We start from the raw sequence: 27375 nt of genomic DNA, 5'->3' as shown, positions 1-27375 counted from the left end.
CTTGGGTCATATGTCATGATCTGCAAACCGGAACAGTTTACAAGAGTCAGAGGGACGCTAGTATTCCACACCAACGCTGGAATTCCAGACACATGAAGCCACAAGATAAACAAGAATGTTTCAGCCAATAAATTACGCAAATTCTACATGACTTGAAATGTGAGAATCCCCAGCTGTGAGACTGCACGAATATCAACTCGACCATTTTGTCTGGTCACCAGAGGCTGGTCTGATGCGGGGACACATCCAATGAATGACACTTGAAGCATCTAACATGCCCCATTAGAAAGCCTTGCATTCAGGCACTTTAGGAATAGGTGAGTAACTCAATAAGGTGAACTATTAGTAAGTCACTTGAAGTGCACGGTTTCACTAAGGTGCATGGTTAATAAAAGGGGGAGGGGAGCCATGTCTGCTGCAGCCGTGGCCTGCGGGGTTGGCAGTCGTCATGGCAGAGTGGGAGGCTGCTCTGGGGGCTCTTCTGCCCCGGGGCACCACTCCCAGCTTCTCTACCCATCAGACTCAAGGTCCATTTCAAACTCGAGAAGTGTTCTCTCCCGGTCATGCATTCATTCGAAAAATGTTACCATTCCTGAAGAGGAGCCGCCTGCCAGACTGCACATCCGGGTGAAAGCACTGGAGGAGCAAATTAAACAACCAAGACGTGGTATTAATATCACAAGACACGTTGTGGCGTTGAAGGGCGCGCTGGGATACTGCAGGTCCCAGTGGAAGGGGCAGCACCGAGCCAAGCAAAGTCCTCCATTGCTACTGAAGGATTTAGGATCAAAAGACAGCATTAAATGGATTCTAAACAATATGAATGGCACAAGGCTGCGCATGCTAGTGAGGGGCACTTGTGACCTCCGCACAACCTGAGTGAAGATGTCAGCACCAAGAAAAACCTGCACGCATTCCATGGCAGTTAAATGAACGTTGGAAAGCGACTTACAGAAGGGTGCCAGCAACTAGAGACGTGAGCACCTCCCACAATAATTACATCAATATCAGAAGGCAAGTCATGGAAAGAGGTGGATGGGAGGGTTCTCATGCGCGGGGCTGCGGCCGGCTGAGAGGGAAGTGTCAGTGCTCGCAGGAATCTAAACACAGCGCATTCCTATTAATGTTGGGCAGCAGTGTGGGGAGAGAGAGCTGCAGCCCCTGCGGCTTCTGGGCCACACAACATCGTCAGCACAGAGGGAAAGCGAAGCAAAAAGAGAAGTAGATATTAACTGAGGGGTTGCAAACAGTGTCAGGCGGGCTGGTCTGACAGGTCAGTGTGTCAGCCGGCTTTTTTTCAGTTAGTGGGCATGCTTTAGGGCCAAATAGACCTCTTAACTTTTAATTTCCTTGTTATTACTACAAGCATTGGAAGCAACAAACACGTGCATGCAGGCTCCCATACCTTGCAAAATACAGCGTGTCTTCCCGAGTTCCCATTTGACCTTACTTTTTAGCCACCTGCTTCGCTAATGAGGGACATTTTTATTTGGATGTCTGTGCCTATTTTGTGTCCCAGCACGACCCTGGTCTGGAAGATGAGGGCTATCGCTTGGCCAAGATGGAATTGCCAGTAATGACAGGAAACAGGCCACTGAAAAGTGAGTGAATAAAACATCTTTTACACTTATCAAAATCCCATGTGCGTACGCGGTGCCCGGGGTGACGTGTCTACAGACAGTAAAGGGTTACAGAGCCCACATACATGAGAATAGTGGCAGGCGTGATGATGTCACGTGAGGAGGGGCACCCCCAGCATTGCACTTCTGTGGGAGTAGGAGGAAGCCTTGTCAGAGATTACAGCAAGCGCAGGGCGGTGATTGTACATGTATGGCAGCGTATGCACAAGCAGGGGACACTGCTCATTATGCGCCGCTACAAGAAAGCCTTAAAAGTTTCTGTGGACAGTCGTGCGCGTGCACACACCTAGACGTGGTACTTGTGGGAGAACTTTGGCCATCGGATACAGCCGTCCATCCCTGGGCAGCTGTGAGGCCCCGGGGGCAGTATCAGCAGGGAGGGGACTGTGGAGTGCACACCCTGAGGCTTGTGCAGCGAACTCAACTACAAACGACGAGCAGACCCTGAGTTTGCGAGTAGAGTGGGAGGGGGGGAGATGCGCTACTGCAGGGAGAGGGGTGTGGGTAGGGAGGCTGTGGAGATGAGGAGTAGCAGGCATGCAGGGAGAGCAGCATTGCGAGGAGACTGTGCAGGCAAGGGGTGGAGGAGGCACAAGCCAGGACTGCAGCGGGCAGAGAAGGGGCAGGGAGAGTGGACGTGGGGACAGAGGACTTGGTTGCACCCGCCCCTCTAGCCACGTGATGCAGACTGGTGCGGGCATATAACACGCGAGTGTGAAACTGAATGTCACCATGCTAATTGAAACATGACAGACCACATGGCGCCCTGCGTGCTGCTGCTCACTCCCGCAAGGTGGATGCCGCCACATGCATGAGTGTCAAAAAGTGCAGACCGATTCCAAAAGGTAATCTCAAAGAGCAGCGCATGCAACCTGCGCTAGGTTTGACCTAAAAAAGACATGTTAATAAGTGCTTCTATTCGGATTCCGACCATTGCACTTAGTTCATCTCATGAAACTATACAGCTCACTGGGATGTGAAAACGAGCTGTCAGGGTTTACTCCCACCCTCCCAGACCAAGGTAATGAAATTATTACATATAAAATTGCTACTTTCTAGGGCTCGCATGATGGTGCATGCCCTGTTGCTGCGAATGGTATTGTTTACAGAAAAGGGTTTGGAGCCTTCCCATTGCTTATTATTCAGTTAGCATCATTGCCACTCTGCTGCTTCCTAACTGGCCAGCATTGTACAGGCATCAATTCCTGTCATCTGTGTTATGCACAGACCAAGCACAGATTGATTAATTTTAATTAGTGTTCGTCCGGTGCTCCTCTTGGGATTCAGGTACTATTTCGCCAGCCATAAAAGAACAAAAAAATACTTTTTTTCTTTAATAGTTCTTTTTAATAAGCAGTGACTGCACACCATGGGGTAAGGATCTTTAATACGATGTCTCACGTCAGCCACTACTAGATCAGGTAAAACTTATTAGTAGCAAGCCATTTTCCTCCCACCCTCACAGTTCTGTTATCCCTTCCATCCTCCCATTGACTGTGTTCCCACCTGCCATAAGAAAGAAAAAAAAAACACTTAACAACCACTGGCCACATCACAGAGCTTTTAAAAAAAAGAAAAAAATTAAACTACTTCCTTCCTTCATGTAGTCCATTCTCTCCCAGCCTCCCTCCCCTGTTGCCCACCCCCACCCGCCGTAAACACAAACATTGGCAAATCCAGTAGGCTATTGCCAATGTGTTTTAGCCATTATCTACACCAGTGTGGCTGCTGTTCAGCATGGCTAAAAGTTAGTAGTGTGGTGTAGGGTAGACAGAAGTGGGGTGGATTGGGGTAGGGTAGATTGTTATAGACTGGAATGAGGTAGATTGGGGTGGAGTGGGGTTGACTGGAGTCGTGTGGAGTGGGGTAGATTATATTGGGGTGGAGTGGGATACTGGGGTAGATTGGAGTGGGGTAGAGTTGGGTGGATCGAGGTAGAATGGAGTGGGGTAGTCTGGAGTGGGGCAGATTGGAGTTGGGTAGAGCGGGGTAGTGTAGACAGGAGTGGGGGGATTGGGTTAGATTGGACTGGAGTGGGATATATTTGGGTGGCATGTGGTAGATTGGAGTGAAGTAGAGAAGGGTAGATAGAGTGGGATAGAGTGTGGTAGCCTGGGGCAGAATGGGTGAATTGAAGAGGGTAGATTGAAGTGGGGTAAATTAAAGTAGTGTTGAGACTGGAGTGGACTGTGAGATCGGAGTGGAGTGGGTTAGCTTAGGGTGTATTGGGGTAGACTGGATTGATTAAAGTAGGGTAGATTAGAATGGAGTGGAGAAGATTGGAGTGGGGTGGGTAGACTGGGGTAGAGTGGAGTAGATAGTAGTAGATTGGGGTGGGCAGATTGGAGTAGGGTAGATTGTTGTGGAGTAGGGTAGATTGGAGTGGGATGAATTGGCATGGAGATGGTTAGATTGGAGTGGAGAGGGGTAGATTTGAGGAAGTGTGGTATAGTGGAGAGGGGTACATTAGAGTGGAGTGAAGTAGATTGGGTGGATTGGAGCTAGGTAGATTGGAGTTGAGTGCGGCAGATTGGAGAGGGGTAGACTGTGGTAGATTGTGATAAATTTGAGTGGAGAGGAGTTCAATAGATTGCAGTGGAATTTGGAGTGGGGTAAATTGGACTAGGTTAGAGTGGAGTGGGTTGAATTGGGGTACAGTGGGGTGGATCTGGGTAGATAGGAGTGAGTGACTGGAGTAGATTGGAGCAGAGTGGGGTAGATTTGAGTGGGGGTAGATTGGCTGTAGTAGGGTAGAATGGGTGGGGTAGAATGGGGTGGAGTAGACTGGAGTGGGGTGGAGTAGAGTAGATTGGGGTAGACTGGAGTGGGTAGGCTGGATTTATTTATTTATTTATGCGATTTTTAAAGCGCTGCAATTACCCATGGGTGTCTCGGCGCTGTAAGCTATGTTTAATACAACTGAGATGAGATTACTAAGAAGGCAACCCTGTCTTTAAGTGCTTTCTGAAGATGATAGATTAGTGAGAAAACAGCCATGTCTTTAATTGCTTCCTGAAGATAAGGGTGGGACTGGTTTTTATGTTAAGGGGAAGAGAATTCCACAATTTTGCAGAGGCGATAGTGAAGCATCTGTCTTCCCCAGTTGACTCTTCTAGTTCTGGGTATGTTGAGCAAGTGGGCAGTATTAGAAAGGAGCATTCAGGAAGTGGTATGAGGTTTAAATGAGTTCTTGAGGAATTTGGGTCCAACATTGTTGATTGCCTTGTAGACGATACAGAGGGATTTGAATTTTGTACGGCTTCTGATGGGGAGCCAATGCAGTTGTTTTAGATGTTTAGAGACGGGACTAAATTTTGAAATGCTCAGTAAGACTCTGGCTGAAGCATTTTGTATCATCTGGAGTTTAGAGATGACCTTTTCTTGTGCGTTCAGGAGGAGGGCATTACAATAGTCAGTTCGTGAGAACACAAGTGTTGAAATTAGTGTTTTTCCTGCCGTTTTGGGGAGATATGGGAGTAGTTTCTTGATTTTCCTTAATGTATTGAATGATGAGGAAACTACTGAATTCACATGATGGTGGAAGAGGAGTTTGTCATCAAAAATGACTCCTAAATTTCGAACTTTACTGACTGGCTCAGGGGGAGTGCCCATTTCCTCCGGCCACCAAAGGGGGGACCATGTTGGCTGGATCTTGCCAAACAGCATAACTTCGGTATTTGTGGAGTTTAATTTTAAACAGATCGCTGTGGAGTGGTTTGGGGTAGGCTGGAATGGAGTATATTGTGTTAAAGTGGAGTACATTGAAGTGAGATAGAATGGGGTGGGTAAAGTGGGGTGGGGTAAACAGGAGTGGAGTAGATTGGGTTGAGTGGAGTAGATTGGGGTAGATTGTATCAAAATGGGTGGGGTAGGGTAAGTGGTGAGGCGTGGAGGGGCGTAGAGGTGCATGGCATAGAGTGTCTTACAGTGGAGAGGCGTAGATTGGAAGGGCTTGTTGCTAGAGTGGGATGGAATGTCGTAGAATGGAGTGGCATGGCAGAGTAGAAAGTCAGAGTGGAGTGGCGCAGTGTGGACTATGCATGGTGTGGTAGCGGACTGCAGTTACATACATCACATTTTCAATTGAAATGAAAATTGCATTTGCACCGAAATACGGTTTTACAGCACACAATCAATAATGTGTCCAAATGTCATCACCTAGTTTACTGATGTGTTTTGATTGTATTCAAATATTTTTTACACCACACTTCAGGATTACAGAAAAATGTACTCCATTTGTACCAATTCTGATATATTCTGAAACATCAGTGTGCTAGAAAAAAACATCTGACCTACTCCCTCTCCTCTTATATGAATACTCAGCGGGATTGTAACAAATTCTCTCACTTTGAAGTCCGAGAAAGGAAAGTAAGCACCAAGCTTCTTTGGAAAAGAGAGCTTGACATTTGACCTCAGCCTCTGAATGCACAGCAAATGTGACAAGATAGAAACATGACTTAAAATCCTGCCTTCAGAAAGTTTGTGTAAGAATACAGTAAACAAGACGTGGGCAGTCGGAGGGACGAACTTGAGCTTTACAGCCTAAAGCAAATAAAGCCAGCAAATATCAAGCCAGGACATGCGAGTTACATAATGTCATACATTCTACAAGGTAAACAACGTTTACCAGAAATCTTTCTCCCCGCAGGGAATCACAACGCGGTCGTTACAACGACCACATTGTGATTCCGCACACCATTACTCCGCAAGTCAGACCAATGACTTGCGGAGGGGGGTGGGGTGTTGTATTTAAGATTCAACACCTTCCCTATTGGCCGCACAGACTGGAGGTGTAATAATAAATTATACTATTCCAACATCCAGCGCCCCCAACGACTTGCGGACTAATGGTATGCTGAATAACAACGTGGTTGTTGTAACAACGGCGTTGTGATTCCTTGCGGGGAGAAAGAGCGGAATAATGTCAAACATTCGAGTTACAAACCATAAAGTCAATGGTAAGCAACGGGTGGAATGCCTTCCTAAGTCAACTTTCTGAATGTCCAAGATGTATTTAGCAAACCGGACTGTTGCACTGTCTGGTAGGCTACGACCTAGCGCTTTTTTAACTGTTAACTCCACTTCTCCATAAGGAGCACCTCCACACTCCTAGGGACCGCGGGATAGTAAAACGTATACGTAGCAGGCAATGATTTAATTTTTCCTAATATGTGGATAGCAACATGAGAATGCTAAATTCACTTTGTTTACGGAGAACATCAGTGCCTGTATTTTGATTAAACTTTGTCGAACTAGTGTATGTAAAATCATATTGAAGGGTGCTCCTTGAAAAAGACTTTATGATTGAGAACACTTTGGTTGTGCTACCTGAAAAAGACCAGAACGCTCATTTATTGTTTGCAAGCTACACCTAAACGTACACAGCTACTATTGAGTCCAAAGCCTAACTTGGGGGTAGTATGTGGTAGAATTAACCAAAAAGTGGTAAATGTTTAGAACTGCAGCGTGGCCATCGCTAACGTGTACGCACAGTGTTTGGAGTGTGGCTTGAATTGATGACCACAACATCGTACACAAAGATGGTCTTTAGAGTTACATACTTTGCAGGATCACCCTCTCTTTGCCTCAGAATAGTGTAGCTTTCTCTTAAAAAGAAGTTAGGCATGCTTTATTTAAATGACATCTTGTGTTTCCAAGCAAAATTGCTACAACGAAATCAGTTTCTCCTTCAAGTAAGATATATTGTTTTGCATGTTTAAACATATTGCTTAAAATGTTATTTTGACTATCAAGGACTTTACTTGCTTTAAAATGCAGCGATTTCACAGATTTTTAATGTTTGCATATTAAATTCTTATTTTTGATCAATTAATTTATTTCCCCACAGAGGTTCATCGCTAATGCACGGAGCAGGTAACAAACGGCTGCAGCCTTTTTGATTTTTTGAGTGCATTAGACCGCTTATTCAGTTTCACCCGTAATTGGGGCATTCATTCTGATTCACCTTTTAGATGTGTTGGGCGCAAAATTAGTGCCTTAATTTTACACCAAAGGAAAAGAACACCAGGCTTTGAAGCAGCATCAGTTTGTTTGCCTTTATCACTAAAATAAGTTTTCACTTACAAACGATCCACGAAAGTGAAATCATTGTTTAGGAGGCAGAAACAATTAAACAGGATTACTGAGTATTTGAGTACCAACGAGCATCAGAACGGACTGCATGCAGGAAGAAGTTGCCGGTGGTGAAAAGAAAATTTGGCTTCTGGAATAAACCAGTAGCTTTATAGCTTGCTTTACATCGACAGTGAGACCCTTTTGCCAGAACTGTGGGTTTGGTTTAATTAACACCCAGTCTCTAAATTCTGTCATGTTGTGATGGGGGAGTTCACTGGCCCTCCTTAAAGATGTGACAGCAAATAAGAAGGCTGCTTTGAGTGTTGAGTACTTGGGTGATACACTGTGCATGGGTTCAAAGGGCAGTCCGATACCCTGGCTTTGCACTAGTTTTAGGTTCCACACTGGCGTGTGGGCTCATATTTCAGGTACTAACCTTTTTGACCGACTAGGAATCTCTTGATTGGTGTTTGTAAGTAACTACATCCTATGACGTTCTTTGTATAAGCCGCTGTGGCTGTCAGGTGTACCATAAACGAAGCATAGGAGAGTCCTCTAGCTAACAGGTAAGTCAGGTATTTGAGTTTGGCAGCCGTTCCCGGGTCCTCTTATACCAGTGCATGTACCTGTTCCACTTGGTAGTTTAGCACTTTCTTTTGGAAGGCCATCTTGTCTTTTGGAGGACCTCACATTTCTTAGAGGGCACCATACTAGATCTTCAAGAGTCATGCCGCTAAGCTGAGTGTGGTACAAAAGGGGGTGTTGATGGACGGAGCATCTGAATCAAACACTCACACCCAGTCAAAAGATCTGGGTTTAATCCATCACCGTTCTTTAGCCCACTCTGCCACCCCAGTTCAGACAAGCTAAGCTGAGTGTGGCTGGTTTGGGTGGAAAAGCTGGTACTTATGTAAAATTAATAGATCCTGACTTTTTACTGTGGGTGAGCCTCACATCTGGTGCCTCACCCATGGTGCCTCATCCATGGTAAACAGGCTGTGCCTGTTTACCAGCAGTGTCTGCCTTTTAAGTAAAGACTGCTGCGATGCAGCCATGGTAAGGGGCATTTGGCTGGTAACACATGTGCACATGTGTGAGGGCTGCATATGTGAGACTAGCATTTTGCGCTATACGGTAACTGCGCACAGGTAGCATGGCTCAGCGGGGACTACACAGGGTTAGATGTTGACCTGGGGAAAGCCTTCCAATATTAGTAGACATTCAGAGGGAAAGTCAGTGTGGTTTACTCTTTTGTCTGCTGTGACACCATTTAAAGCTAGGGGGAAATCTGCCTTAGTGTGTGTACATTTTATAAGTCATCCAGAACGGGTATATTTCTCTGATCAAGATCAGAGTCCAGGCTGGATATTCCATTTGGAGCATGCGTTGGCCTTAGCTACATGTGTTGAGCATCAAATGTAAAGCAGTGCTCCCCTTTGCAGTGGCTAGCGACTGGCTGAAGTACTTGTTTGAAATAGCGTTTAAGTACAGCTTGACCCACTCTTGCTTCTTGATGGGCGAATGGATCACTTGTACCTGTGTAACCAGGGTAAGGTATGGTGGCCTTCTTAAAAAAAACCTCATTCACGTACAAAGGTGGCAGGGCAGTATATCTTCATTATCCGACTTTTATTCTTGTGACAGCAGCATCATCAGGTTTTTTTGAGTATATGTTATCCTCCACCTGGAGGTAGGCCCACTGACCTATAACTTGTATACCCTTTTGCGGGCTTCCTCGGGTGACCGGCGGGTTCGTGATCGGTGCCCCGGGGCATCGATCGCAGAGCGAGCACAAGTCACAGAAGAAGACACAGACAGGCCTTAATTACGAGCACGTGGGCCCCAGAGGAAGCCTGCAAAAAGGTATACAAGTTATAGGTAACAAACAGTTTCAATTAAAGAAGAAGGGCAAGTCATTGAACTAACCCTATAATGTTGCTGATCTAGCAACCTCACTTTCTCTAAGGTTCTAAAGAAAGCCTCCCGATCCGGATGGGCATCGATGGGGCTGAAACATGTTGACCTCTCACATGGACAAACTACTGCGTTAGATTAGTAACTTATCTCCATACGCACCACATTGGTTTTACTTTCCACATCTCCAATTGAAGAAAGTTCATACTTGGAGAAGTAGGCAATTTTAACTCGCCTCACTCCATCACTTTTTTCATCACTGATCACTACTCTATTACCAGTGGGTCTACCTCCAGGTGGAGGATAGCATATACGCAAAAAAAAACAGAGGATGATGCGGTCACATGAATAAAAGGCGGATAATCAAGATATACCGCCCTACCACCTTTGTACGTGAATGAGGTTTTTTTTATGAAGGCCACCATACCCGACCCTGGTTACACAGGTACAAGTAATCCATTCTCTCTTGATTATGGATTCCTGCTTGGAAGCCGACTGGATCCCAGCTTCTTCCTCCCTCCCTTGATCTAATACTGCTGATGGGTGAATACATCAACACAGTAGTGTTTAGTAAAGGAATGTGGTTTATTCCATGTTGATGCTTTACAAATATCCCCTATGGGAATATTTCCTATGCAATCCACAGTGGCTCGTTTACATGTGGACTGAGCCCGCGGTGTTACTGGAAGAACCCTTTTGGCTTTTTGATAAAAAGTCTGAATGCATCTAACTATCCTTCAAATAATTGCTGCTTGTATATTGTGTCTGAATGCATCTACCTATCCTTCAAGGAATTGCTGCTTGTATATTGGTGCCCCCTGGTGAGGTTTGTTAAAAGCAACAAAAAGTTAGTTATGTCTTTCAGAAAGATTTAGTTTTGTAAATGTAGAACATAATAGCCCTTTAAACATCTAATGTTGTGTAGGGACCACACTGCTACTGTGTCTGGGTTAGGAAAAAATATAGATACTATAAGGTCTGACTTGTATGAAAGGTTGAGACCACTTTGGGTAGAAATGTTGACTTGGTTTGCAGAACTAATTTGTTTAGGTACATTTCACATATCCTTCTGAGAGAAGTGATTACGACTAGAAAGACAACTTTCCAAGTTAGAAATTGGTGTTGACATGAAGTGGTTTGAATGGTGGCCCCATAAGCCTCGTAAGGACAATGTTTAGGTTCAAGGCTGCAGCTGGTGCAGTGGAGGGCGGGATAACTCGACTCCTTCCATGAATGCTTTGATTACTGGTAGTTTAAACAGGAACATTCATTGCCTGTTTTGCATGTAGGCAGCTGGTGCTGCTAAGTGCAGTCTGATAGATGTGTAAGCAAGCGCTGATTGCTACTGATGGAAAAGATAGCCTATAATGTCTTGTACTGTGGGTGCTAAAGGCTGAATTTGTTTATTTGTACAATAATTTACAAATCGCCTCCATTTTGCAGCGTTACATGCATTATAGGCCTACGAACTTGTTTAAGGATAGCCATGGTGGTGAAAAAGAAGGAGTGTTTCTGAAAACTCTCTCTCTTTCTGGACTGGGATAAGCTGTGGCTGTAACTGAAATGAGAGTTGCACTGAGGGAAAGGCTGAATTTGCAATGGTTGCAGATGAGATTTTTGTATGTTGAGGGTAAACCATAGTTTGTGAAGGAAGGTGTTGTCTTGAAGACACTTGGTAGCTTGTGCTTTTGAGGAGCCAATTGTCTAGGTCGGTGAAAATATGTATTCCCTCCCTTCTGAGTTGCTCCACCACTACTACAAGCCACTTTGTGAAAGCCCTTGGAGCTGTCGTGGCCCCAAAGGGTAGCATCTTGAATTTATAGTGTTGCTCGTTTAGTTGAAAACGAAGATAACGGCAGTGAGCTGGATGAATGGGTATATGGAAGTATGCTTACTAGAGGTCTAATGCAGTCATGAAATCTCCTTGCTGTAGCAGTGGTATCACCTCTTGCAGTGTAACCACGTGAAAGTGTTCTCTGGAGATGTACCTGCTGAGGGGTACCTAGGATAGGCCCGAATGCTTCTTCCTTTTTGGGAATCAGAAAATAAAGAAAGTACATACCAAGTGTCCTTGATGTTGTAAGGGTACTATTTCTTTTGCCCCTTTTTGAAGGAGAGAAAGAACCTCATCCTGTAAAAGTGTAAGATGTTACTTTGGCATATATCGTTGTTTTGGCGGGATTGTGGGTGGAGTTCGTTTTTTAAACAATACCCGATTATGGATAGTACCCATTAGTCTGTTGTGAGGTTTGTCATGGTGGATAGAAATGTTGTAACTTTCCCCCGACTGGTGTTGTATGTGGTTGGGGAAGGTGTAGGTGGGTACTGTTTTGGAGGGGTGGTGGTTGTGCAGCCTCTACCATTATTTCTATAATTTGTTTTATAGGAAGATCCCCATGTACATTGACTCTGAAGGAACCTTGCTGTTTATTGCCACTGCTGGTGTCAGTGGAGTAACCTCCTATGGTTGCACCCTTGTACTGAACCCCTATGAAAGGAACCACTGTATTGATGTTTGTAGGACCCCCATTGCTTTAGCGGTTTGTGTCCTGTTTTGACTTCTCTAGCGTTTCATCCACCTGAAGCCCAAATAGATTTTGCCCATCAAAAGGTAATTTGAGCAGGTATTCTTGTACATCCAGTTTGAAGCCAGAAACTCAGCCATGCATGGCATCTGATGAGGATACTGGTGCTAACTTTTCTGCCGCTTGCGTCTGCGAAGTCTAAGGCACATTGTATAGTGGCATTAGATATAGCCCTGCCTCCTTCTACCAATTAGTAGTTCTCGCTTTTCATCCCATGTGGCCTGATTGTATCGGGAGAGTAGTCCCACAAAATTTGCAATACGCATGTAGTTGGCTGCTTGTGCCGCAACATGTCTACCTGCAGCATCATAGTTCCTATTCTCTTTATCTGTAGAAGACGCATGCCCTGTATCTTATAAATTTGCTCTTTTCTTGCTGTGTGTACCACCAAAGAATCTGGTGTGACTTGTCCCTTAATATAGTCAGGGTCCAATGGCCATGCTTTTAATATTTTTTCAATATGAGGGATGAGTACCCTACATGGAGAAGGAGGGAAACAAAAAGGGTTTGTGCCTCTGCCCTTCCTTCACTTCTTTGGTTGATTGGTCGGTTGAGGCCCAGCAACGTCCTCCTCAAAAAAGTGTTTTTCCTTTTAGGAAGCGCAAGGGAAACAGTTGGTGGTGGTGGTGGCGGCTTGGTGCCTAGTTTCTCAGTTTCTGGGTGTACAAAAAGAGTCTTCTGTCCTTCATCTAGTTTGTCTTGCAAGCGCTCAAGAATGAGATGCAATAGTTTTTGCTGTGGCTCTGTGCTACTTTTAGTGTTTTTCGACATCAAAGATGTGGAAGACGTCAAAGAGCCTTTTGTACTGGTTGCAGTCTCACGGATTTGTGGTTTTGATGGAGACCGCTTATTCTCCGCTTTTGATGCCGAAGGCTTTGTAGATAGGCCATCTTTCAGGAACAAAGATTTTTTTCAGACTAGTTCTCGACACCAGTAGCAAAATGAGCCCAAGATCGTGCAAAACGGCCCAACAGGACATGAAATAACGAAGAGAGAGGGATTTAACCTTTGACCCGCAAACAGGGAGCTGGAGTGCATGGAGCTCTGCTGCCCGAGGTCAATAAACCCCAACGGTTGGCCAGGAATATGGGTCAACATGAGGAGCATGTTTTAATTGTAAACCCTAGGAGAGGACATGCCTGGGGCCACCTCATTAGAGCTCTGAAGAATCAGAACCCCCCAACCCCTTCATTTCATATATTGGGGCCCAGGACCCCATCTCCAGGCCTGCCCACCAACAAAAACCAGGAATGAGCAGTCACGCCCCTCCCCACCAGGCGCAAAAGAGGAGCCTGGGACCCAATCTGCAGGGCCCAAACGCTGCAGTGCGCTTGTGCCTCCACTTCCAAGAAGATTGGAAGGGGCCCAGGACCTCATCTCCGGGCACCAACTGCAGAGGCTGCACGCCTGCTTCTCATGTCCATGGAGCAGGGGAGCCGCAGTGCAAAAAGTAACATCCCACCCACATGAAGCGGGAAGGGGAGAACAGCGTTGCCGGCTTCCGTATCAACAGCAAGGAGTCTGCTGACGGTTGGGGAGCCAAACCAGGCAGCCAGAGGTGGGCTCCCTCTGCACAGCCACCCAATGAAAGGAGGCATGCAGGGTGTCCGTTTAGGACTGGGCATGCAAAGCAAAAGAAACAAACAAGGAAGCCGCTAGGCTCGGCAGCAGCATCCAAAGAATTTGGCTGGAGCTGCTAATTATATATTCACATTACCGGGAATGGGTGCCCTGATAAGCTGTGTGTGGCTTTGTTTGTGCCCAAAGTTTTTGCCTCTTGTGGTGACCCCAAGAGGGCAGGGGCCCAACGAGTGGAACAGAGAGAGCACAGAGACTGCAGGAATACATCAGCTCCCCCAAAGGAAACCCCAAGAAAACTTCCACTGAAGTATTGACCCTATGTTGAAAGGGCCAAAGAAGCTGTGACCACTCTAGGCCCAAAGCTGGAACGATTGCTCTCTAGCTGGTTCTATGGCTGTGTGGCCCAAGGTTCTTTGAAAAAAAAAGTAAACAGACACATGGTTCATGTTTGAACAAGGATTTATTTAAAAAAGTATGTACAATGCTTATAATAAAGCTTAATTTAAAGGGGTTGCTACTACCGACAGTAATGATTATTCCTGAAAGGCTGCAATGCTTTATTAGTTATATAATGTGTGCACATGATTGTAATGATTTATCACTTAAAATGATTGCAGATAGATTCTGGTTACTGACCTCGGTGATGGAGTGAGGTATTAGGACTTGTGAATCTGGTATTTCAGTCTGGTTACATTGACCTGCTGTAAAGTGACACCCCCTTTATGGTTATGTGCTGTGTTGTATGGGGGGACAGGGGGTTATAGTTCTGTGATGTTTAGGGTTATGAGCCTTTAGTCTTCAAATGCGATGTTGCCAAAGTTATTTCCACCAGCCTTAGGTATATTTGTAAATTACTGTGGCGTATTAAGTAGACTGCGCAACAAATGTACTTTTCCTTTTTCAAAGAAAAAGCAGACTGGATAAGCATTTATTGAGGGTCATGGAGTGCCAGTGAATAGCTATTACTAGCCCACACCAAATCCCCGGAGTAGGGCTTGGACTGCTCTGCTTCACTACCCTGGGACAGTCAAGAGCTAACGTGGGGTGTTTGGTTCTGAGTGAAGGGGTGAATGTGGACCCATTACTTGTGAATGCCAGACATATAATGGCCTGTTTCCTTACAGTTGGCATTTTGCTTTCTCCTAAGTTGCAAAGAGGTCTTTTAGCAGAGATGTTTTAAATTAATTTGTATTTCTTGTTTTAGCTCCCACCCATGAGAAATCTTTTCAGTCTGCTTAACAGGTCTCATTCTGTGTTTTTAATCCTGGCAGGTTTTTTGAAGCAAGCATTAGGTTTGTCGGGATGGCCCTCTCCATTGGTCTTGTGCTAGTTTGCACAGCATGTGTGATTTTTTTTTTTTATAGTTCTTTTTATTGAAAGAAAACATCAGCAAGAATCAGAAAACTCAATACAGAGGGTCATTCAAAGTTGCATACTATACATCAGGGGGTTACAAAATGTGTCAAGATTTACACCTGAAAAGGAACTTCACGGGGAGGAGGTAGTCTAGTGCAGCATTTCTGGGCGGTGTGCAAATCTCTCCTCTGTGGCGGTTCTAGGGGCCCCAGACTAGCGACCACTTCTTGGGGCATCCCCTAGCAAGATACACCGTTTTCTCCCGAAACATGCACCAATCTAAATTACTTTCCCACGTGTCTAGGGTGAGTGGTTGCATCGCCCCCCAAAGTTGAGCGATGTTTCTTTTAGCCAACATAAAATCTAGTGTAGCCCATTGCTGCTGAGAAGTGTTTAAGTCAGAGGGTTCCCATATATTTAAGAGGCACCTCCATGCCTCCGGGGACAGGGAGACTCCTAGTACCTTGCTAAATGTGACGTGCACCTTGTGCCAGTAAGAGGTAATGTGCGTACACTCCTAGATGGTGTGCATAAAAGTACTTGTGACGCCGCATTGTCATCTGCACAGCCCTGTGTCTGACAATCCCATGTGTATCAGTCAGGGTCCCATGATATAAATCCTATGTAGAATCTTAAGCTGGACTAGTCTCAGGCGAGCTGGGATTGCAACCTCCCTGGGGGAAGACACCGCTGTCTGCCAATCTTCGTCGTCAAGTTCTTTCCCATCCTGCACCCACTTGTCCCTCAACGCCTGAAGGGGATCTACCATATGGTTAATTAGCTTCTTATAAATTAATGAGATTGTCATTTTGGGAAGGTGACTGTCTAGTATTCTATCTTCTAACGGAGATGCCTCTGGGGGCTCGGTGGCCCTGGGCATTGTGGAGAGAAGCGAGTGCCGAACCTGCACATAGCAGAAATACTCTGTATCTGTTACTTCATAGTGGAAGAGGTGTGGCGCCGCGGCCAGGGCGACTGACGCTGGAATCTGGGGACCACGGTTCGATCCCCGGCTCCGGCGGCAGGTCAGCCCAGCACCATGTGACTCTGGGCAATAGCTCGCTTAATCTTCCCGACGGCCCCCCAGCGCCTAGAGACCCTTACGGGTGATTGTGCGCTTTACAAATGTGGACTTTACTTTACTTTATTCCTTCTGCATTTCCTCGAAGGACTTAACCCTTCCCTTCTTCCACAGATCCCCGACAGTGGAGATGCCAAAGCACGTGTGATCTTGACCTTCCCTGTTTGCTGAGGTAAAACATGGTGGTAAGTGTTGTAAGTCCCTCAAAAGGGCAGCCTTGGAATAGTGGGGTACTGCCACAGTGCTGCATCTGCTTGTGTTGTGAATATGGCTTGAAGGGTGGTAAGATGTGCTCCTTTTCTCATTGGAATCCTTTTCCACTTTGTTTTTCCGCCTGTGAACGGGTCTCTGAAATGCAGGACACCCATTATTATTATTACATTTATAAGGCGCACAGCTACCCAGAAGTTTCCCGGCGCCATAGACTAAGCTAGGTCATTGTCCTTCATTCTCTGCAGAGATTTGTCAACTGCATTCCCAAAAAGGTTTTCCTCTATGAAAGGCATCTTGATTATTGCAGCCTGGACTTCCTGCTTGAAACCAGACACCCTTAGCCAAGCATGTTTTCTCCACATGGAGGTTGAGCATAATTGTCTGTTATCCCGGTCACCTGCTTCCGGTGTGGACATGAGGCATGTGTTGGTAGTGGTTTTGCCCTGCATGATCCTTGCATTTGCCCTCCTTATAGTTTTTGGGACGTGTTACTTGAAGTTTCCATCCATTGGTGGAGCCCACTTGGCATCACTGGAAGAAAAAGATTTCCTCTTTCTTGAGGGTAATAGTATCTTGAGTTGAAAACGTGATTTCCCTGCTCCTCTTCTATGTGGACCCATCAAGTGTCCGACTCCCTTTTCAACAGGGCACAGTATATGGCAAGGTCATGGGGGAGGGGTATTTCGGGTGATGATTCAAAGGGTATTGTTCGGCTCATTTCATCTTGCCATCACTCTTCGGCTTTAGCAGGTGCCCAAAATGTTCCAGCTTAAACATGCCCTCCCCTTGTTCTTCCTTATATTGGACAAACTCTTCCTCTTGAGGTTCCATAGCTAAGTGAAGTTCAACTTCCAGTTGTTCCTCTTTCCGTGCTTGAGTTTAATGCAAGAAAGAGGGTGGCATTATATGAATTCTTCATCTCTCTCAGTTGACGGACTAAATGTTCAGCCTGAAGTCGCAAAGCGCAAAACAATCTGTAGCTTGAGCTCTAGCAGTGAGACATACATCAGGACAGGCACCCTTACGCCACAAGGTGTTCGGTGGGATCTTAGACACATTTGATGTTTTGTATTGGTACTACAAAGGTTCCATCAAAATACCAAGATCGGGAAAAGGAGAGGGGGGGCACACCAAGGGTTAACATTCTATTTAACAAGGATGTTTATTGGTGGCGTAGGTACTGAGTGGAGGATGTTCAGTAGCAGAGGGAAAGAAATGCACTCAATCTCTAACATTTCATATATATTTTGCCTCCAGAGTCTTAAATTGGTGTGGTATATTTAGTCCAAAAGGATTTTAGAAAATAGTCTTCAGTCTTCACAAACTAATGCAGCATCAAATATGGACTATGGTTTCTCGCATGATGATGGTTAACGGGGACTCGAAATTCAAGGTAAAAGACTATCATGTGCTGTTCAGACTACATTGAACGGGCCACTTCCACTGATAGGCGTGTGCAGTAGATAAATGGCCCTGGGTGCAGATGTCACACGTTACACGTCTAGGCTGCACTACTTATACATTTTGCGAGGCAAAAGTAGGTTCAATCTGTAAAAATCACAGGCGATGTCCTATACCGACCATAGTATAACAGCTACAGTGCTATACAAAGCACCTTCAAAGTGGATTAGGTTTGTCTACGATTTTGACCAGGACTAGGTTTATGATGCAATAGGTGACAAGTATTTCCCAGTATATAATGATGAGGATTAGGATTTTCTACAATTACACAGTAGTGCCTTTTGAAGAACACTTAGCCGAGTGCTTACACTTAGGAGGAATCATTAGGATTGTGAATTATACACCTTTGGCAGATGCCTTCTTGGATTACGAATACAAATGTATGTTAGGTGCATGAAAGTGCCAGTTAGGTGAAAAATATCAATGTTGAATAGGACTGCCTCTTGTATTTCCAAACACATTAAACAACCTTTAATTGTTCTGTACGTAATGAACCTGTTTTTGGAATCATAAAAAGATCTAACCTTACCATGGAAAGGTAGCACAGATGCTGGCATATCTGACATCGTCTCTCTGAGGTTTCAAACTGCAGCCACTTTCGAGGTTTTTTCTTCCCGTCCACGGTTGAGTTGTGGTTGTCAGGACTGCCATAGCGGGCTGAAGAATGTAGACCTGCCTTGAAGAGCTCCTGACGCTGCCTCAGCTCGGTATCCCTAACCAAAGAAACCACAATCAGAACCCAGAGTCCAACATCACCGTACCCTTATTACGAAGCTACCCTTGAGCCTGGTAATGAGGGTCAAGTGACAGTAAAACTTCAAGAACCCAATTAGGGCTCTGTGTGCGTATCAGCAAGCTGCAATCCCTAAATATTATGCGAAGGAAAATTGAAAAACAGAGGTTAAGACTAATACCTCAACAAGCACATTAAATGCAGTGAAAACCTAGGAATCTAAAAAAAAATATATATAATAATAGCAATGGCACATGCCATTCCTACCCGTACATCATCCACCTTTCAACCTATTTTCTCTGTCTACACACAAAGGTCTCGCTTTCTTTCTCTTATCGCTAGGAGAGACCGAGGCAACATAACTATGAAAATTAAACTAAATGGAGAATCTCTGTGGTCATCTTAGAGCATTCCATATACTGGCCATCAATATCTGCCAGATGCCGCACTTTCAATGATAGATATCAACACTAGGTAGAAGTAGACAAAAAAACAGTATTATACACGATACCATCAGAAACAGTGTCAGAAAACGTGTCAACTTGCAGCCTGAGCACATGGGCTTCCAGGCTGGTTCCTTGAATTAAGTCACTGTGAAGAGAGAAATTGATGTATACATAACTCTCGACACTGGGGGTTGGGATTTTCTGGAGTGTAGTTCACTCTTAGCAAAAAGACATGTTGCATGGCGCCAGCGTCAAGGGGTTAATCAGGTTAATACCCCTTGATCGCAAGGTGGCCACAACAGTACCTCGTCACCGACAGGCACAGCACATCATGCCAGGAATTCCCAACTCTAAGCATCTGGGACGCCAAATGGAAAGAAACAGTATAATCTGGTGGCACTGTTTCCCTTCCCAGGAGATGGGATCTTCTCTAATGGAAATCAATGTGGATTGAAAAAATTGTAATGTCAACGTTGAGAAATTCAGACTCTGTTCTCCTTGAATATACAGAGAAAAGAAATCTGGTGAGGGAGTAGCTTTGCGACTGCATATTGTAGTGGAGAAGTCCTGGTGTAAAACCAATTGCTGCGGCCATTTATAGAAGGAAGGTAAAACAATTAGCATTCTCTCAACGGCTCATCTGGAGTTTTCCACACCAATGCTTTGTGTACTGGAGCGGTCACGCCATTCACAGCTCTGACTCCAAGTACAGGATTTCCAAATGAAGAATTGGAAGTCAAATCTAGTTAACTTATTGGTGCCACCAACGGAAATTCCGGAACTCTAGAAATGCCCGTCATTGGCTCAAGAGGTGAACTAGAATCCTTAGAAGCCCAAACCCTTGCACACATTTGAACCCTGTAGGGACAGCAAGGGAAAAGGTATCCGTAGGATCACATTTGACCAGAGCCTGGCCTTGATTGTGCTGTTAGTCAACATTTGCCATCGAATTCAGAGTTCACAGTGAAACAGGAAGTAAAGTGAGGTTGTCCCCAGACGAAGCTAGTCCCTCTAAAACGCGCAGAAGTGAAAGAAGGGTTGAAGGAGTGCTACCAATTTATCCGAATAGTCAATATAACTAACAATGGATAACCCTGGACATGTGAAATATCTAGCCGGTAACAATGAAATAAGCTTGTAACTACCTAGGATTGTTTCAGGCTGCAATAATAGCAGTAAACATGTAGTTATTTAAAATGGGCCAAATATATTTTCCAAATGAATAAGTTTTCTTCTCTATTCGTTCACTTCTACACCTTTTTCAGGAAAGGAATCCTTCTGGGGAGAACCATACATAACAGTTTCAAATGGAAATACCAAACCAGCATGTTTAGATACCTGAGCTCTCCAAGCAGTGAAGAAATTGTACTCAGAGTCCGACCGTTTTCCTTCTTAGCCTCCACCGTTGCAATCTGGTACAGTAACTTCTCCATTGAAAATGGCTTTGCTATGTGTCGTTGCTTCATTTCCTAAGAAACAAAATAAAACTTGCCATGTTACTGACCAGTTTATCATCTAGCTTAGTACACCAACGGAACTACAAAATGTTTCAAAACAAGTTTACATTTATTTATAATGAGCAGAGAGTTACGAGATGGTAGGAAAATGCTACTTATGCACTATGCATCTGTTCTTCGCATATAAAGCTGTAGATTCATGTGCTTTAGCATAGATCGCCAGCTGGTGTTGGGTTCGGATGTTTGCACTTTGTTTTGCTTCGAAGAAGTCTTTGTAGTCACGAGGTAGGAGACTCCTCCTTTTGGTGGTAGTGCGCATGGGCATCGACTCCATCCCCAGATTGTTTTGCCGTAAGAGTGATGATGGAGTAAGAGTAGAAATAGATGTCCATGCATAGTGTATCTAAGTAAGATAATACTGCAACAGATAAAAGTACCCGGGGAGGCAAGTGGGTGCATATGAATCTACAGCTTTATATGCCATGAACAGAGGCATACTGGGCAAGAGTTGTTTTGTTTTACGAAAAGATTTAGTTCTTTCAATGTAATACAGTATTGCTCTTTTTACATCTAATGTGTGAAGAGCACATATTGCCACTGAGTCTGGTTGAGGAAAAAATACGGGTAGCTCAACAGACTGGTTGATATGAAAGGCAGAAACGACTTTAGGTAGAAATGTTGAATTAGTCCTAAGAACCACTTTATTCTGATGAATTTGTAAAAATGGTTCTTGTATGGTCATTGCCTGGAGCTCACCAAATCTTCTGAGAGATGTGATGGCTGTAAGGAAGGCGACTTTCCAAGTGAGAAACTGTAGCTCACATTTGCGCAGAGGTTCAAATGGTAGGCCCATGATTATTGTAATCACTATGATAAGATTCCACATTGGAAAACATGGAAGTCTAGAAGGGAGGATTCTTTTAAGTCCTTCCATAATAAATGCTTTAGTAGCAGGCATGCAAAACAAAGACAAATGTCTGTTTTGTAGGTAAGCGGCTATTGCAGCCAGATGTAACCGTATAGAGGTATAGGCTAAATTACAACGCTGTAGGTGTAATAGGTAGCAAATTATGTTTTGAATTTAAATATCTAGTGGATTGATTTTATTGTTTGTGCAGTAAATTACAAATCGCTTCCACTTTGCAGCGTAGCATCTAGTGGTAGGGCGTCTAGCCTATTTAATGACATTCATGCAGTCTGGCCGAAGATTAAGGTAGCCAAACTATGATTTCAGGTCTCAGATTGCAAGGTTGAGTTGAGTGGGATCTGGATGTCTTATTTATCCATGGTTCGGAGTGAGAAGCTTGTGGGAGAGGTGCAGCTTTAGGTGAGGAAATACTGATAGTTCCAATAGGATTGTGAACCAGGGTTGTCGAGCCCATGTGGGAGCAACTAGGATCATTGTAAGAGACTGTTGCTTGAGCTTCCAAACCACTAATGGAATTAGCAGGAGAGGTGGAAAAGCGTAAACTAATCTCCCTGACCAATTCCTCCATAGCGCATTGCCTTTGGATGATGGGTGTGGGTACCTGGACATGAAGTTTGGGCATTTTGGGTTGAGATGTGTTGCAAAGAGATCCATTTCTGGATATCCCCACATTTGAAAGAATGGGATCAGAACTTGAGGATGTAGCTCCCATTCGTGATTTTGTTGTCTTTGACGACTGAGCAGATCTGCAATCTGGTTGTTTACCCCTGGGAGGTGTTCCGCAAGGAGATATATCTTTTGAGGTATGCCCCATCTCCATATGCTTTGAGAGAATCACCTTCCGCCTCCTCACCCACGCACACAAAGCCCTACACGACCAAGGCCCGAGCTACCTCAACAGCCGAATCAACTTCTACGCTCCCAAACGCCACCTCCGATCAGCCAACCACGCCCTCGCCGCCGTCCCCCGCATCCGAAGAGCGACTACAGGAGGAAGGTCCTTCTCCTACCTGGCCGCCAAGACCTGGAACTCCCTCCCGTCCGACCTGCGCCTGACCCAAGACCACCTCTCCTTCCGGAAGAAGCTGAAGACCTGGCTGTTCGAGCAGTAGCGGCACCCCCCCCCCCCCCAAGCGCCTTGAGACTCTACGGGTATGTAGCGCGCTCTACAAGTGTCACTGATTGATTGATTGATTGATTGAGCTAGGCATGAAAGCTGTAGAGTGCGTGTCCCTCCCCGTTTTTGTATGTAGTACATTGCTGTCATATTGTCTGTACGGACTAAGACAGGTTTGCCTACTAAATGCAGTTGAAAAGCTTTCAATGCCAGAAAAATCGCTTGTAGCTCTAGGTAGTTTATGTGAAGTTGTTTCTGTTGTGTGGTCCATGTGCCCTGAACAGTGTGTTTTTGAAGATGAACTACCCAACCAGTGAGTTATGCGTCTGCTGTTAACACTATCTGTGGAACCGGGTTGAGGAATGGCCGACCTTTGGAAAGTTTTTGTGTATTCCACCACTGCAGAGAGCGAAGAGTGCGGCTGTCCACCAACACCAGATTGGTTAACTGACCTTGAGCCTGGTTCCACTGACGTGCCAAGCATTTCTGTAGGGGACACATTTGAAGTCTTGCATAAGGGAGGATTAGAATGCAATAAGCCATCATGCTGATTTATTTTATGATCAATCGCATGTTGCGTATCGTGACTGGGTTGTGGCATGCTAGAGCTTTGCAAGTATCAATTGTGGCTCCTAGATACGCTTGTGTGTTGGACGGCTGGAGGTGAGACTTGGTGAGGTTTATAGTGAATCCCAAGTCGTGAAGAAGCTGTACTGTTTTGTGAGTGTGGACAATGCAGCTGTGCTGTGATTTGGCTTTTATTAGCCAGTCGTCCAGGTAAGTGAAGACGTGAATGTGTGGTCTTCTTAAATGAGCTGCGAGCAACGTGAGGCACTAGGTGAATACCCTGCGTCCCATAGTTACCCCGAAGGTGTCCGTCCACCATGAACCGGAGATATTTTCTGTGAGCTGAGGGGATGGGAATATGGAAGTAGGCGTCCTTTAAATCCAGAGTGGACAGAAAGTCGCCTTGTTGAAGCAATGGGAGCACCTGTTGGAGGGTGACCATGTGGAAGTGGCCTGACTGAATGTAAAGATTTAGCTGTCTGAGGTCTAGTATAGGCCTTAGAAAGCTGTCCTTTTTTGGAATTAAGAAGTACAGGGAGTACACTCCAGTTCCCCGTTGATGGAACAGGACTGGTTCCATTGCATGTTTTTGTAACGGAGAGAGAACTTCTTCCTTCAGGAGTGCAAGATGTTCTGGTGACATTACACGTTGTTTTGGAATGATATTTGGGGGAGTGCTGGTGAGTTCCAGGCAGTAACCATATTGGATAAGTTGTCTTACCCACTTGTCTGAGGTGGTGGAATTCCAAACAGGTAGGAAATGTGAGAGACTCCCCCCGACAGGGGTGGGATGATCGGGGGTAGTGGAGGTATGTCACTGCTTATTGGCAGGGGAAGTGCGGGTGGAGTTACCTCGGCTTCTTCCCTTGTTATTATTTCCTCTGTAGTCCCTCTAAAATAGCCTCTGGAGGAGTTAGATTGGTTGTTACCCGCATAGAAAGAGGAGGGGTTTTCTGATGACACTGTTTGGGCCACCCCTATAAAAGGAGCGGCAAAAGGAACCCTGGTTACAAGGCAATTGAAAGGCCCCATGGACTTTGCAGTTTCGGTGTCTTTCTTCATTTTCTCTAATGAAGTATCTACTGATGGCCCAAACAGATGCTCTTTATCAAAGGGCTGAGCCACCTGAGAAGTCACTCTTTTGTCTGAGGCTTCAATAAGTTTTGACTCATCAGGAGGAGGGGCGTCGCCTGTGGTTTGAGAATTAGCTCTCTTGCAGGCGTTCGTTACAACAAGAGAGTCTAGAGGCAACTGGCCTTTTATATATGCCGGGTCTGTAGGAGCGGGTTTATATTTTTTATCCACCCTAAACTGGGTCTATGAATACTTCGTCAGTGTGTTTTAGTAAGCCCTTGAGCATTGGTAACGTGTTAGTAGACCTTTGTGAACGTGTGAATGTCTCCACAAGGAAATCCTCTTCTAAAGGGCCAGAGTGTAGCTCAAGCCCTGTTATTTAGCTGCGTAAAACTTATGTTATAATCAGGTGGGGAGGGTCTGGAGGGATACAGGTCGGGGTCATTATACTGGTCTGGATCCTTATCGTAATTGTCTCAGGGATCAGTGGCCTGTGGTATGTGGTGTGGCACATAATGGTGCTCATTCCCATCTCCATTCCAATCATCCTCGTCCTGTGTGTCACGTGATGGTGGAGGTGAATTTGATGGTGTTATTATCAAATCTGGGTTAGGAGGAGGAGAGGGAGGTATGTAAGGGGGAGAATGGTTAGTATGTCCTTTTTCAGAGGTATAAGAGGATCCTCTGTGAGATCTAGCTTCTGTTTTTTAGGAAGAATGACCTGGAGGTGTCGGTTTTCAGGTTAATGCGGAGTCTCTTTTGTTTGGGATCCAATGGTGGCTGTTTGGGTAGAGGTTCTTTGGATGGGGTTGATTTAGGTTGAGGTTCTTTGGGCGCGGAGTGTGTTGGGCACAGTGTGTTTTGAGTCAGAGTTCTTTGTAGCAGGCTTCGGCTCTGAGCCTTTAGGCGTGGGCTGTTTCGTCACCGATGCTTTTGGTGGCGATTTCGGCTCCGAGGTTTTAGGTGCGTATTTCGGCTTCGAAGCTTTAGGTTTGGAGGCTTTCGGCTCCGTGTCTTTGTGTTTGACAGGTTTCGGCTTCGAGGACTTCGGTGTCGAAGGTGTTTTCAGTGTCGTGCAGACTGGCAAAGCCTTGTGTTTGTGTTTCGGTGCCTAAGGTGTTGGTTCAGCTCCGGAATGAGGCTGGCTCGAGCACGAAGGCTTCTGTTTGTGTTTTGTAGCCGAGCCCGAGGTTGTCGGAAACCTTTCCTCAGTGCCGACCTGAGCCAGAGGGTGAATGGGATACCGGAGCCGCAGGTTTTGGGTGAGTGGGCACAGGGTGACCTATACTCACAGTACGTTGACCCGGTGTGATGGTCGGTTCTTATTCCATGTCAGAATCGGCTTCGGACACGGAGACCAGCTCTTCTTCCTCCGCCCCTGGATCTGGCTGGTGGGAATCAGACTCTTCGCCGAAGATATCTGGTACGGAGCCGTTGGCGCGGTGCATCTCGTGGCATGGAGCCAGACAGTCACGGATGGTTTTCTTCTATCAGAATAATCGACACGCTTCACAGTCCTTCTCGTCGTGTTCCGGGGATAGGGAGAGGTTGCAGACCGTGTGCAAGTGGGTGCGTGGAAACTTCGCACAACACCCGGGACATAGCTTGAATAGTGTTCCATCGACTGCTGGCATGGTCAGCACGGGTAGGCCCGACGGCCTGCCTTGAAGTTCCAGATCTAAGGTTTCCAGATTTTAGACGATGTGTGTCGAATGGGAAACCGCAACCGATAGGCAATACCGTCAAGGGTAGAGGATTGCACGTCGAAGAGGTTCGAAAACGATACCAAACTATCGTAATACACATCTGAACCTGATGGCAGAAAAAAACAATCTGGCAATAGAGTTGGTGCCCATGCACACTATCACCGAAAAGAGGAATCACCTATCTCGTGACAACAAAGACTTCTTCGAAGAAAAACAAAGTGCAAACATCCGGACCAAACACCACATGGCGATCTATGCTAAAGCATATGATCTACATCTCACATGCCTCGAACACCTATTTTCTTTTTCTGAGAGATTTATAGGAAGAATCTACTTCAAGTCAGTTGCAGTACTCATTACTTCCTCACTTTTCCCAACTTTCTGGTAATGACTGATCCTAAGATATAACTGAACAAACTTCTCCAAAAGACACTAAAAATCCTTTCTACCAGGAACCCCGAAATTATGCCCACCCTACTTGAGCCTCCCACCTCACCTGTATGCACAGTCCCTCTCTCTGTATCCCCGACTGCTTTCACATGTTTATTTCTGCCATATATGGCAGAAGCATCATTGGCATGTTTGGGAGGCTTTTTGGAGGAAGCGAAGTGAAAGAACCGTCATTAACCCATTTTTCCTTAATCTTTTATTGTGCTTTCTTCCTCTTTCAGCCTGGTGGAACCTCAAAACTGCTGGCTTGAGGAGGCAGCATAGATATTATTAGAAATTCCAGACCAGAGGATGCATGTTTTCAAGACATCCTTACAGTGAGAAATCTTCTTGGTTGAGGGCCCTGAATATTCTCTTCCACCTTGACCTGAGCCAGACATTGTTGTCTCTCTTATTTCAACTAGGTCTATATAAGGAAATCCCCACTTTACGACAAAGTATTTCATCTGCCATTTGTAAGATGCGTAGAATAACCTACTTAGATATACTTTTCTCCATTGAATAAAAGGCCCAGTGAAAGATGTAGTTGCCTCCAATGAAAAATGCGCTGGTGGTGCACTGCTTATTTTACAGGTTAGCTAAAAGACCCACATATTTGGAAGAGGGCATAAGGCTATGAAAAAGATTGTGCTAATGTCATAGGTCTCCATGTGATGTGGACAATAGTTATTTCAGGTGGTAAATAGGTAATCCTCAAAGAATTATCAGACAGAGCTGTTATAATCTGGAAAGTTTTTTGACATTACATCTGAAGTGCTTTTACTAGCCTGTTGTCATAGTAAAGGTGTACGTGTACACACACACTAAGCACAGATGGAAAGCAACGTTAGGGAAAACCAATGCAGTACCTTTGTGAAGCCTCTGGGTGTAGGATTGTGATGTTTCTTGTGCTCCTCCGCTGCATCTCTCTTTGAACTTTCTCTTTCTAAGTTTCTGCACTCCTGACTGTCTGAATATTCTGGCTTTTAGCAGCCAGTCAACCAGATTAAGG

The 27375-nt window shown here is 45.3% G+C and overlaps 1 protein-coding gene across 3 annotated transcripts in view; it reads right to left on the bottom strand.

Annotated features, from left to right (window-relative positions):
- The window catches only part of JARID2 (jumonji and AT-rich interaction domain containing 2), a 666167-nt gene that overhangs the window by 52163 nt on the left and 586629 nt on the right, over positions 1–27375 (bottom strand). For 2 of the 3 annotated variants that reach the window (XM_078687918.1, XM_078687917.1), the window contains exons 15-16: positions 20424–20554; positions 18436–18619 (exon numbers count right to left, since the gene is read on the bottom strand). In XM_078687918.1, coding sequence (XP_078544044.1) covers positions 18436–18619; positions 20424–20554 — 315 coding nt within the window. Of the gene's footprint in view, positions 1–18435; positions 18620–19273; positions 20555–27375 lie in introns of those variants that run through there. The other variant, XM_078687919.1, reaches the window with a different exon arrangement.

Source organism: Lissotriton helveticus, chromosome 4_1, assembly GCF_964261635.1.
Source record: "Lissotriton helveticus chromosome 4_1, aLisHel1.1, whole genome shotgun sequence".
Classification (NCBI taxonomy): domain Eukaryota; kingdom Metazoa; phylum Chordata; class Amphibia; order Caudata; family Salamandridae; genus Lissotriton; species Lissotriton helveticus.
The sequence above is the reverse complement of the archived record's forward strand: the minus strand, read 5'-3'. Positions and strand labels throughout refer to the sequence as shown.